This window comes from Mastigoproctus giganteus, chromosome 13, assembly GCF_048544385.1.
Source record: "Mastigoproctus giganteus isolate SK-2022 chromosome 13, ASM4854438v1, whole genome shotgun sequence".
Classification (NCBI taxonomy): domain Eukaryota; kingdom Metazoa; phylum Arthropoda; class Arachnida; order Uropygi; family Thelyphonidae; genus Mastigoproctus; species Mastigoproctus giganteus.
The window spans coordinates 155,672,573-155,687,052 of NC_143587.1; the positions used below are offsets into that span (position 1 = coordinate 155,672,573).

Genomic DNA, 14,480 nt, shown 5'->3' on the forward strand with positions numbered 1-14,480 from the left:
AAAGTATAGTGGGCTGTTCCAGATTGGTTGTGAGGCTACAGAGTGCCAAATCAAGGTAAAGACAATTGGCCACCAAAATAATATGATGGAAAATGAAGGTACTGGGTGAGAGAAGAGCAATGTTTAGCAAGTCAATAGCGAAGAACAAGTGGAGACACCTACAAATATAACAATGGAAATCCTAGCACATCTCTTGATATTTCTTCTACTAATGGACACTGTCTGCTGTTATGGGTTATTGCAGCAGAATGCCGAACTCAACGTCCCTGCTAACTGTAACATACATGGTGATAACGGCCTCCGTAGCCAAGTTGTCAGTGTAGTAGATTCTTTGAGTAGACCAGAGTTCAAGCCTAAATACGGTCAATCTGCCAACCCACATTGGACCAGCATGGCAGATTATGGTCCATTTACATCAACATCAATTGTTTGAGGAGGTTTCCATCCTGCAATGGATTGATAAATGGCTGCTGCTTACCTTCTTTGCTTAGACAGTGACATGAACAGTTAATAACTAGAAAAAGGTGTACTGGACTGAAATCTGCATCATCATCATACTGTCAGAAGACACCACACAAGGAAAAAACATGAGGCAATGGATCTGTTTCACAGTACAAGCATATAGAACAAATCATGGTATGAGGAATTTATTTTAGGAGCCTCTGATTATAAGTGTAATATGCAGAATATCAGAATATGGCTGTGGATTGAGCATAACTTTTGATATTCCTATTCTTCCACAAAAAGAATGGCATCTTTCAACAGAGCAAAGCACCGTCTTCTTGCATGTTCAAATTGTTACTTTCGCCCAGAGTCTCATATTATTAGGTGGGTTTGGCACTCTGTAACACAGGCCCTAACATTTATCAAAAACTTATTTTCCATATCTTATATTCAGAAATAAAATCTTACTTGTTTTGAGCTTCTCGACAATATCATCATTCGATAATGGTAGTAATGTCTGACTATTCCTATGAGAAGGTTCTTTTTCTGTTACAATTAAGCAGTTCCTGTGAAGTTCCATTGTATCTGAACTATAGCTATGTACATTATTTACATCTGCAATCAGTTTATGAGGATCACTTTCCAAATTTTGTACTTCTAGTGTAATTTTAGATACATTTACATCACAGTCACTTTTACTTGAATCTAAATAACTTTGTTTTATACATTCAGAATTTTTCACTAACACAGGCTCATAGCCTTTACTGGTTTCTTCACTTAGTTGACCTGGAACTGAAAGATGGTGGGGCATATTTACAGTTTGACCATCTGCATTTTCTTCAGCAGAACAGTGGGCACTGCGTTTAGTCAAATTAGGATCACAGTTATCACCCCGACTAGATGGTTGGAAGACATCATCTGACTTATCTGACAGACAGCCACTACTGCTGCTACTAGTTAAAATCCTAGTTAAAGCATCCTTATCCACTGGAGAAAATCTTTTTTCACGGTCATCCCTTAACCTAGTTAAAGACGAAGCATGGAAACTGTCAGCTTCCAACCAGAATTTAACTAGATGTTTGGCTTTATATGCTTCCATAAACTGAATGAAATAAGCAAGAGCACCATTGTCATTTAGTACTTCGTGAAGAGTTTTGGAGAGACGGGATTTTGTTCTCATTGGGGAGTCATGATTAAAAGTGGCTTCAGCTGAAAAAAAAACAAAAAAAATAACATATATATATATATATCAGTTAGTCCAGTTGAAAATGAATATTTTTTCATTAAATTGGCAAGATACATTTTTTAATCTAAACATTACACAGTCTTAAGATCTTATTCTTGGCTATGGCAAACCGCATCCTTAAAACTACTTAATCTAACCTAACTACTGAGAGTATTATATAAAGGAGATAGGTATACCTTGTCATGTGACAGCATATCTGATAACCTTGTCACTTCATAAAAACTCATCCTCGTATATATTATTTTAGCCTGAATAGTAACAAATGCGTCAGTAAACAAAAACAAAATTTCCCAAGTTATTTCACAAATATATCTGGCCTTCTTAATCTCAATGATATCCATTCTATCTATAATCTCCATCTCCAAGTCTCACTTACTACTACTGATAGAATCTCAACTACTAGTTTCCTCAATCACATCATCATCACCCATTTTCAATCCACTGCAGGATGAAGGCCTCTCCAGCAACTTTCTAATTCCTTCTGTTTTGTGCAATGGCCATCCATTTACTACCCACAAACTTATGAATTTCATCTATCCATTTCCGCCGTTGTCTTCCAGGTTTTCTTCTAGCTCCTTTTGGGTACCATTCTGTTATTTTCTTAGTCCATCTGTCATCATGTCTTTGAGCTATGTGTCCTGCCCAAGACCATTTTAGTTCTTTAGTTTTGATAAAATGTCCTTTACTTGAGTTTGCTGCCTAATCCATGTGTTTCTCTTCTTATCTAACAGTCTGTGGCATACTTGTTCATCATTACTTTTGTTTTAGCCATATTCATCTTTAGTCCAAAATCCTTACTAACTGTGCATAACTGATTAAGATTTTCCTCTAATTCTTCGGGATCAGGGCTTATGACCAGGTACTCTCCATTTACATTGACTCCTTTCTGCGACCAGTCTAATCTTCTGAAAGCTTCCTCAAGGGCAGCAGTAAACAGCTTTGGAGATATTGTGTCTCCTTGTCGAACTCCTTTCTCGATTTTAAATTTGCTACTGTCTTTGTCTAGTCTAATAAAGGAGGTAGCGTTCTCATATATTTTCTTCAAAATCATAATATATGGGGTTTCTATGCCTTGTCTTTCCAGTGCCCAAAACATTGCCTTATGCTGTATGGAGTCAAATGCCTTTTCATAATCCACAAATGCCAGGCATAATGGTGTTTTATATTCGTTTGCTTTCTCCATCAGCTGTGATATTACGTGAAGGTAATCCATAGTTGAGAATCTTGTCCTAAAGCCAGCTTGCTCTTTCGGTTGATTCTCATCAAGTATTCTTTCTAATCTGTTAGTAATGACCTTGTGTACAACTTGTAGATGTGGGATAACAAGCTAATTGGTCTATAATTTCCAATTTCTGATTTATCTCCTTTCTTATGCAGCAAAACTATGATTGCATTATTCCACTGCTTAGGCGTCACACCTTTTCTAATGCATTTTGTGAAGAGTCTTGCCAGTTTTTGTGTTATGTCTCTTCCTCCCAATTTTAACAACTCTACAGTAACTTCATATTTCGCCAGGGCTTTCTGATTCTTCATTTTCTTCAACGCCTGTTCTACCTCATCAGGAAGAATATCGGGTATGTCGTATGTGTTGCTAATTTGCGATCCATCTTCCCCACTGCTGGCATCATTCCCTCGCTCCTTGTATAATTCTCTATAGTAGTCTTCTGCTATTTGAATTATGCCTTCTCTGCTATTTTTAAGTACACCATCCCTATTCTTCAGTTTCAGTATCATTTTTCTTTCTGTATTACTGCTCATGGCTGCTGATTTAAGTCCTTTGTTTTCCCTTAATGCTTGTTCTACTTTTCTTGTGTTAAATCTTCTTATGTCCTCACTGAGCCTCTTTCTAATGGCTTTGCATAACTCAGTATACTCAATTTTCTCCTTGTCAGTGTTTATCTTGCTCTTCATTTGTCGCCTTCGGTTCATCATAACAAGTGTTTCTTGACTAATTTTTTCTTCTTTGGATTTCTTTTTCCGTATAGGTTTCTTGGGCTTTATCACCTTCAGAAAGTTGTAATATTCATCGTCGATATCTTGGTCCTGAGTAGTCTGCAGAAGCTAAAACTTGTTCTTAAGTTCCAGTACATACTGCTCTTTCTCCTCTTCTGTTATCTCAAAGACCTTTGCATTATTTACTCGAGTCAGTTTTTCCCTTTCCTTTCCTACATCTATATCAAGTGTGCATCTTACCATTCTGTGATCACTTCCAACATTTCCCTTATTCAGGACGGTAACATCATTCACAATATATCTTCTGTTAGTGAGGATGAAGTCGATTTCATTAGTTGTTAATGGATTTGGACTCTTCCATGTCCACTTTCTGTTCACCCTTTTCTTGAAAAAAGTGTTCATTACTGACAATCCTTGAGATTTTGACAATTCCACAAGTCTTTCACCAATTCCAAAATTTCCTATAGTTCCCCTTTCTGCGCTGTTTTGTCTTTTTTCAACCTTAGCATTGAAGTCCCCCATAATAATAGTGTAGGGGTTTTCTGCTCATCTAGAAGACTCTCAATTTCGGTGTACATTTCTTCAACATCTTCATCATCATGGCTCGATGTTGGTGCATAAATCATTATAACCTTTAGCTTGTACCTCTTAGAAATCTTGAGTAATAGTCTCGACGCCCTTGGTGATGTACTTTTGAATTCCAAAATGTTGTTTTTTATATCTTTATGGACCAGAAACCCAACTCCACCTTCGATCCTTTCACTGTTTCTATTGGTGTACAGCATATTTCCACTTGATAAACTTATAAGTGATTCATTTCTTCTTCTTGTTTCAGCCAAATCGATGATATCCCAATTCACATTTTCTAGGTCTAATATCTTGTATTCACCGATGAGCGATCTTACATTGTAACAGGCCAAGTTCAGTTTCCATACATGGCAGCCTGGTCATACCCAAATATTCTTAGCACCCTCTGCTTCCACTCTGATCCTCTCGCTGCCGTAAGGGGGGAAGTGAAAGCCACTGGGGACTGAGGGCCATTTGTTTCGTCGTGCTGTCATAACCTTAATCACAGCCAGCTCAATTATGAAAATTACATGTGCAATGATTCCTTTTGCCTTAAAGGTGACACTTGGATCATGCCACTCAGCCTGATGTAGCTGAGTGGTCAAGCACGAGAGTAAAATAATGCCCATGTGTTTGACTGAATCATGGATCAAGCATGGCTGACTGCTAAATATGGTTAACAACTGTAACCATTGTCAAAGTAATTAATTTCCTTTGATCAACCACTAGATCAAAGGAGTAAACTCCTTTGATCTAGTGGTTGTTCTGGAGGGTATAAACAAGGACATTTTTTCTCATTACAATGTAAATTCTTATCCTTTATCTAAACCACTGCTTATGCAAACAAATATACTATGACTGTTAGAGATAAGAATAAAGCACATTTCTACTACAATATTCCTTGTCAGGCTTCCTAAACCAGAATCTTGTTTTGATTTTCTGGGCTAAATCTCTTTATTCTCTCAAATTCTGCTACTGTTGTAATTTACTTCTCTCCAAACTATAATATAAAAAATAAACCTTTTGATTTTCTTTCTTTGAAACTCGACTATCTCTAGCTTAATTTCCTAACAGTGAAGTAGTTTTCTTTGGCATTTCTGATATTCATAACTCCAGTTGGGTTCAATTTTCTAGTTGCAGTAACCAAGATTGATTGGTTGTTTGTTTAAGGCTTTTATGGCACATCAGCATCCGAGGCTACAATGTGCTGAGTCAAAGAGGAAAAATATAAAAGTATAATATAATAATTATTTAGTATAATTATTGTAAAAAGAGTATACAATATAAAGCAGTTATAAATCATAAAACAATAAAACATTCTATAAAAAAATTGTGTACATTAATACGTTGTTAAAAGTTGAATATATCTGACATGTCATTTTCCAATAAAATCTGTTGGAGTGTATAAGGCTCGGACAGATGGGTAAAACACAAACGATGATCATTTATTAAAGCACACATATTCAATTAAAAAATTACGGACTGTTAAAATGGCATCACAATTTCTACACAGGACAAAAAGTGACAATGTCCTATGCAGAGACGATATAGAACAATTTCCTCTTTACGATTCTTATGCAGATTTGATTTGATTTAAGAATTCTTGGCGCAAGAGCTACTGCGGCTAAAATGCGCCTGTAAGATTTTATATAACGGTTTTGTTCTAATTCACATATTGCTGCTAATAATTTCCAAGAGTCACAGAGAATGACTATAGCTTGCTTTAGAGATAATATTTGGTTTTATACTTGATTATAGTAATTTTTTTTCTTGAGGAACTGAAAAACAACTGCTATATTTTTTCTATCTTCCAGTATGGTTTTGAGAGTTGGTTGGTTGGTTGGTTAGTTAGTTGAGTTTTATTGGCGCATCAGCAACTTAGGCTATAATGCGCCAAAACATTGTCAAAAAAATTAGTAAAACATTCAGTGACCTAATGAATTAGGTCACTAAGTCAGGGTATAAAACAATTATAAACTGTAAAAGACAAATATCTGTAAACAAGTAACAATAGTAAATCTTAAAATAATAAGATTTTTTTAAATATGAGTAAAAAGGTTTACTGTTTTTAGGAAACTAAAAATAGCAAACACATGGTCATTGTCGGATAAAATCTGACTGAGTGTATACGGCTCAGTCAGATTGTTAAAAGCGGTAAAACGAGCATTTCTAAAACTGGTACAGTCACATAAAAAATGTTGAACCGATAAAATGGTGTCACACTACTCGCACATAGGAGGGTCATCAGCCCTCAGCAAAAAGGAGTGTGTAATATGACAGTGTCCTATGCAGAGCCGAGCAAGAACAACTTCCTCTTTGCGATCCCTGCGTAAGCTGGACTGCCAAGGATGGATCACAGGCTTAATTCGACATAGTTTGTTTGTAGTAATCAGTCGATGCCACGAATCTTGCCACTGATTTTTGAGAGTGAGGGAGTGATGTTTGTTTATCTCTTTGAAGGAGTTTCGGCGCTCAGCTGCAAAAGCTGGACAAGTAATCAGTACATGTTCTACTGTTTGTTGTGTGTGACAGATAGGGCATGGGGGAAGGGAGATCCTCTCCTTACACAAGATAAGAGTGACTGAAATGCGTATGTCCTATCCTTAACCTAGCAAGTATCACTTCATCGCGTCTACTTTTCTGAATGCTGGATTTCCATGGTTGGAGTAATGCAATTTGTTAGTGGTAAGTACTTGCCAGTGATGTATCCCACTGTGATCAATAACGTGCTTGTAGTCTGCAAAAGGGATATATTCTGATATAGAAATATTGTTGTTGGCTTCTTTGGCAGCTCTGTCTGCTTGCTCATTACAATGTATTCCGACATGACTTGGGATCCAGCAAAATCTAATGTTACGATGTTGTTCAAGGAGTTTTGATATTCTATATTGAATTTGCTGTTGTAGTGGATGTTTGTTAGATGTTTTTTTTGTTTTGTTTTACGATTTTATGGCGCATTAGCATCTAAGGCTATAATGTGCCAAGTCAAAAAGATGTAAAATATAAAACTATAATATTACAATTGTTTGTATATTATTGTAAAAGAGTATACAATATAAAACATTCATAAAGCATAAAACGATAAAAACATTCTAGTAGAGTTATTTAGATTAATAAATTGTAAAAACTTAAAATAGCTGACACGTTGTCATTGTCCGATAAAATCTGTCTGAGTGTATAAGGCTCGGAAAGATGGCTAAAACATAAACGACGGTCATTATAAAAAAAAAAAGGCAGACATTCAATTAAAATATGACGCACTGTTAAAATGGTGTCACAATTTCTACACATAGGACGGTCGTCTGCCCTCAGCAGATAGCAATGTGTCAAGTGACAATGTCCTATGCGGAGCCGAGATAGAACAACTTCCTCTTTTCGGTTCCTGTGCACACTAGACTGCACAATGTTCAATTACAGGCTTAATCTCATATAACTTGTTTGCAGCCTGTCCATGCCATGAGTGTTGCCATTGGGATACCAGTTTCTTTCGAATTACTTGCCTGTAGTCTGTATAGGGGACTAACAGGCGCGAGTTAAAGAGGTTCACTGATTTGGCTGCAAAGTCTGCCATATCATTTCCTGAGATCCCAATGTGGCCTGGGATCCAGCAGAAACGAACATCAAATTCAGATTATGCAAGGAAGTGCAGCTTCCGCTGTATCTGGGTCAGGACAGGATAGGGTTGAACCTCATTGATGATAAAGCCTGCAATGAACTCAGAGAATCGGTGTGTATAATATATTTTTTGTGGTTGGTGGTTTGTATACGATCTAAGGCTAGCTCAACCGCGTGCAGCTCTGCAGTGAACACACTGCATTCGTTGGAGATCTGCTCAGATACTATGGTGTCTGGGAAAACAGTTGCAGATCCGACAGACATTTCTGACATTTCGAGCCATCTGTGTAGACGGGCAAGAAGTCAGCATGTTCCTAGCGCTGTGCTAAAAAGAGCTGCAGGTAGATGGTGTACTGTCCTTTCTCCAATTGTTAAGGGAGAAGTTGCAGTTTGGGACACGAGCATTCCAGGGTGGAGAAGGTTGCTCTGGTGATGGGGCAACATTGTCTAATGTGAAATTCAAATCATTGAGTAGCCTTTGGATACGAATACCGAATGGTTCATTGGCAGTCTGGAGAATGTTTTACAGATTTTCCCAACGTGGCTCAAAAACGGGTGTCCACGTCGAATGATCTGGCAGGGATTGCAGTTTCAAAGCACACTGTAGAGACAACTGTTTCCTGCGAAGCAATAACGAGGGCTGATTCACTTCGACATATAGGCTATGGACAGGAGAAGTTCGAAATGCTCCAGTGGCAATACAGATCACCTGATGGTGTATGGGATCCGAACATCAGAGTACGCTGAGTCTAGAGGATGCGTATACCACCCCTAATCTAACTTAGATCGTACAAGTGCATGATAGAGGTGCAAAAGGGTACATCAGTCAGCACCCCAAGAATGTGAGGAGATTGCTGTTGTTGTTGAGTTTAACGACACATAGGCTGCTAGGGCCATAGTGTCTTTCTAATGGTGAATATGAAATATTAGCTTAATTGTGATAACTATATTTTATGATATATTCCTATACGATTTAGGAAAGTAAATAGTTCTTTTTCATTAAAATCATCTCCCAGAATCTGTAATAAATTTATTGATGACTGTGTATTAGCTATTGATTTAAAGGTGTTTAAGCAGATATTTTGAAAGTGGGGACAGTCCACTAACAAATAGCAAATGGTCAGTTGTAGTTGACATGATGTACATTGGGGAGCACTGTCATTAGTTAATAGATACAGGTGAGTGAGGTGAGTATGCCCAATCCTTAGCCTTTCTAAAATTATTTCATCTCGCCTGCTTTTTCGGAAGCTGGAGAGCCACAGCTTTGGTTCCAGTTTTATTTGGTAGAATTTATTTCCTGGATAACCTTTCCAAATTAATGACCAGCTGTTATAACATGCTTTACGGATGTGTTTGTAATCTGTATATGGAAATTGAAAAGTCTGCGAAATAGTGGTTTCTGGTTGTTTGGCTGCATGATCTGTTCTTTCATTGCCAGCTATTCCAGAATGTCCTAGGATCCAGCAGAATGCCACAGTTTGGTTCAATTTCTTACAGGGTGAGAGGAGTTGGTATTAGTATTTATGGCAGAGACAGCACTGAGTGAGTCAGTGTACATTAAAGCAGACGGAATTAGATGTTCAATAATGTGACCCAGAGCTAAGTTTATAGCATAGAGCTCAGCAGTGAAGATACTGCCTTCTATTGGCAATGAGACAGAAGTGCTAAATGACGGGAAGATTGCAGAAGCACCAACTTGGGTCTCGGTTTTTGATCCATCTGTATAGATTTCACATGCGTTTGAATTAGAAAGAGTGTAAGTTGCATGTAACTGTGCGATATTGGAAGGAGACAGCGTGTTCTTTCCTCACTGTTGAAAGTAGTCATCATATATTGCACAGATATTTTTCGAGGATGGATCTGGTGGGGTTTTATCCTGAAATATATTGCTGATTTCTATATTCCATGATTGAGTCAGTTCCTTAAATCTAAGTGGAGCAGGTCAGTTTTCATTAGGTTTACTGGTGTAAAATGACTCTCATTCAGTATTGTAGAGACATCTCCAACAAGGATGAGAGGGCAGACTACGGATTTTTGCAGCATACATCAGAAGTAATGTTTTTCTGAGAAGATTTAAGAGAGGTTCATGAGCTTCAGAACTTCCCCGGACACCGGGGAAGTTCTGAATGCGCCTAGAGCGACTCTCAAAGCACAGTGCTGGATGGTGTTTAGTTGTTCTAAAGTACTTTTCCTCGCTGAATCATATACTGGAGAGCCATAGTCCAAGTGAGACCTGATGAGAGCTCGATAAAGATGGATGAGGTTATGACGATCAGCGCCCCATGACATGGATGAAACACACACCGGACGATGTTTAATTTCTTCAAGCAGATGGTTTGAAGATAGACAACATGTGCTTGAAAGTTCAGTTTCCTGTCTAGTATCAGGCCAAGGAAACGGACAGTGTGAGCAAGAGGAACTGGCACGTTATTTATCTTTAGCTCTGGATCAGGATGAAGTGACCGAAGTTGGCAGAAAGGAGTGGTAGTGGTTTTCTGTTCAGCGAGATAATATCCATTTCGTAAGGTCCAGGATTGAATTCTCATCAAAGCAATTTGTAGCTGTCTTTCGATAGTATTCATGCTTTGCGATTGGCAGGATATGGTGAGATCGTCAGCATACATGTATACTTTTTTTTTTTTTTTTTTTTTATGTAAACCTCAAACACGAGAGGTATTAGAATCTATAGTACATAGTACCGTGCTTGGATTGGAGGTTGAGAGGACGAAAGAAGATATTTGTTGATATTGGACTTGAACTTCTGTAGACTGTAATTTGTAATTTTCAGGAAATACGTACGAAGGAAGGTTGTTCCAGAAAACGGCAGTTGAATGAATAAACGAGGAAGATGAAAAGTTGGTTCTGTGAGTTTGAAGTTGGATGTTGGCTGGTGGCGGCACGTGTTTGGACTGTTTTGAAAGAGAGAGCGGGAATTATAGAAGCCAATTCAGAAGAACAGTGCCCATGGAAGCATCTGTAGAAGAGGCATGCAGCAGAAACAGTACGTCTATGAGAGAACGAGTGGAGAGACTCTGTTAGAGATGAATCATTAATTAACCTAACTGCCCTCTTCTGAATGGAATCGAGAAGCCTGAGAGAGGTTTTGGGGGCACCACCCCAGATGTGGGAACAATATTCCATGGCAAAGCAGATTTGCAATTTATACAGAGTGAGCAGCTGTTTGGAAGAAAAGTAACGCCGAGAGCAAAAGAGAAAACCAAGTTTTTTAGATGCAGAGGAAGCAATATTTGTAATGTGCTTGTGTTAAGAGAGATTAGAAGTCAGGGTAATCCCCAAAAGAGATATATCATTTTGCATAGAAATCGGAGTGTCACTAAAGATAAGCATAGGAGCAGAAGAATCCTTTTTGGAGATATAAGACAAGACTGAGTTTTAGAAGGGTTGAAATCAACTAAGTTGTCTTTGCCCCACTGGAGAATTACCTGAAGATCGGCGTTTAAGGAATTGGTAGCAGATTTTTGAGAAATTAAAGCAGATTGAGCAGGACAAGGTTTCTCAAAATGGAAAGTGGAATGCAATGTGCTATCATCGGCAAAATTATGGATAGGATTTTCAGTCAATGGAAGAAAGTCGTTAAAATACAAGAGGAAAAGAGTGGGGGGAAAGAACTGAACCTTGGGGGACACCGGCATTAGTGGAGAAGTCAGAAGACAGAGCCATCTACCATCACCCTCAGTGAGCGATCAGAGAGAAAACTGGATAACCAATTACTAAAAACAGTTGGCAAACCATAAGATGGAAGCTTGTTTAGAAGACCTTTATGACAAACACGATCGAAAGCCTTTGAGATGTCCAGAGCAACTACTTGTGTTTCACCGAACCTTTCCATTGAATTAGTCCATAAATGGGTAACATAAGCCAGAATATCTCCAGTGGATCGACACTGACGGAATCCATACTGGTGATCGTTGATCAGACGGAAGGTTTCTAGGTAGTTTAAGAGTTGGCGGTTAATTGATTTCTCCATTACTTTAGAAAGAGTAGAAGTAATTGCAATAGGATGATAACTGGATGGGAGGGATTTGTCACCCTTTTTAGGAACTGGCTGGATATGAGCAAATTTCCAAGCAAAAGGAAAAACACCTTTGGAATAAGAAAGTGAAAAAAGCGGCAAAGAATAGGAGTAAGTTCAGGAGCACAGGTTTTGAGAACAAGTGGAGAAATACCATCGGGACCTGGAGCTTTCTTAGCATCAAGATTCGTCAAAATCCTTCTGACATCCTTTTGACGGAAGACCACATGAGGCATTGAATGGAGCGTGTTGGGAATGGTGGGAGGTGTTTTACCAAGATCATTAATACATGAGTTGGAAGAACAATGGGAAAAAACTTATATCGTTTTTGGAAGTTCTTCCAAAATATTGTTGATCCTAATTGCAAATAGGGTTGGACTCATTATGGAACCTTGTGGGTCACCCTCTTCTTGAATGTGAGATGTTGACAGCATGTTTTTATATCGGATCTGAAATGTACACAATTTTAAAAAGTTCTGAATTATTAAAGGGAGATGTCATCTCAGCCACAACTGATGCATATCTTTAATAATACCATGACGCTATGTGGTGTCAAATGCTTTATGAATATCCAGGTTGACCATCACTAGATGTTGCCTTCTGACGAAGGCATTACGAATGTTGGATTCAATTTTTACAAGTATATCTAGGGTGGACCTGTTTTTACGGAAGCCATATTGGTGATCAGAAAGGAGATTTTCAGAGTCTAGAATCCAGGTGAGCCTCTTATGTACTACCATCCTTTCAAAGATTTTTCCCTAACAGCTTGTCAATGATATTGGTCTGTAATTCTCAACTAGAGAAGGATCTTTGCCTGGTTTTGGAATAGCACAAATATAGGAATGATGCCACGACAGAGGATATGTATTTTCTGAGAAGATCCGATTATAAAAGAGTAATAGTATGCCGAGAGCGGCTTCACACAGATGCTTCAGCATACTATAGTGAATGCCGTCTGGTCCTGCTGCGCTGTTTGGAGATTTGCTCAAAGATTCTCTCAGTTCAGATAGAGTAAACAGCTGGTTATACGGAAGTGAAAATCTAGTTGCGAAATTAAACTTATGACGTTCTGAATCAGATTTACTGCGTTAAAAGGTGGTGGTGGTTTAGTTTTATTGGCACATCAGCAACTAAGGCTATAATGTGCCAAAACCTTGTCATAAAAATGGTAAAAATCTTTCAGTGACCTAACGAATTAGGTCACTAAGTCAGGGTATAAAAGCCACGTATAAACTGTAAAAGACAAATATCAGTAAACAAGGTAAAAATAATAATTCTTAAAATAATAAGATTTTTTTTAAATATGTTTAAAAAGGTTTACTGATTTCAGGAAACTAAAAATAGCAGACACATGGTCATTGTCGGATAAAATCTGACTGAGTGTATAAGGCTCAGTCAGATGGTTAAAAGCGATAAAACGAGCATTACTAAAACTGGAACAGTCACATAAAATATGTTTAACGGATAAAATGGTGTCGCATTGCTCGTACATAGGAGGATCATCTGCCCTCAGCAGAAACGAATGTGTCAGATGACTGTGTCCTATGCAGAGTCGGGCAAGAACAACTTCCTCGCTCCGATTCCTGCGCAGACTGGACTGCCATGTTTGTATTAGAGGCTTTATTTGGTATAATTTATTTGTTCTCTCTCTATGCCATAGTTCTTGCCATTGGGAATATATCTTTTGGTGTATTATTTGCCTGTAATCTGTATAGGGGACTGACAGGCAACGATTGTTAGTGGGAGCTGCAGATTTGGCTGCAGTGTCAGCCAAATCATTTCCCTTTATCCCAATGTGGCTAGGAATCCAGCAGAAGCGGATATCAAATTTGTATTTATGAAGAGAATATATCTTCTGCTGAACCCGAGAGAGAACTGGATGACAGTTGTGTCTCAAAGATAATAAAGCCTGTAATACACTCAAAGAATCAGAATATATTATTGTCCTTTGGCATTGAGAAGTTCGAATGTGATCCAAGGCTAACTCTATAGAATGCAGCTCTGCAGTGTATATGCTGGATTCAGGAAGAATCTGCTGAGATATTATAGTGTCCCGAAAGACAGCAGCAGATCCTACGCACGATTCAGACTTCGAGCCGTCTGTGTAGACGGGCAGGAAGTCGGAATACTCAGCTCGGTGTGATGAAAAGAGCTGATGGTAGACAGATGACGAGGTCTCAGATTTTACCCATTTCTTAAGGGAGAAGTCGCACAATGGGGTATGAGCATGCCAGGGTGGAAGAGTCTCTTTTGGTGTTTGTGCAACCTTGTCTACCATGATGTTAAACTCTCTTAGTAGCTCTTGGACACGAATACCAAAAGGTCGGTTGGCAGTCTGGCGGGTATTGTACAAGTTTTCCCAACGTGGCTCAAAGACAGATGTCCACAAAGGATGGTCTGGCAGGGATTTCAGCTTTAAACCATAGCTGAAAGACAACTGCTTACGTCGAAGGGATAACGGTGGTTCGTTTGCTTCGACGTATAAGCTCTGGACAGGAGATGTTCGAAATGCTCCAGTAGCGATACGGATAGCCTGATGGTGGACGGGATCCAACCATCGAAGGACACTGTCTCTAGCTGAGGAGTATACCTGGGCCCCGTAGTCTAATTTGGATTGTACAA

General features: G+C 38.6%; 1 protein-coding gene across 1 annotated transcript in view; it reads right to left on the minus strand.

Annotated features, from left to right (window-relative positions):
* pkaap (A-kinase anchoring protein pkaap) overlaps positions 1–14,480 on the minus strand; it is a 392,730-nt gene that overhangs the window by 317,971 nt on the left and 60,279 nt on the right. The window contains exon 3 of the mRNA XM_090388075.1: positions 913–1,653. Within this exon, the coding sequence (XP_090244201.1) occupies positions 913–1,653 (741 nt within the window). The remainder of the gene's footprint in view (positions 1–912; positions 1,654–14,480) is intronic.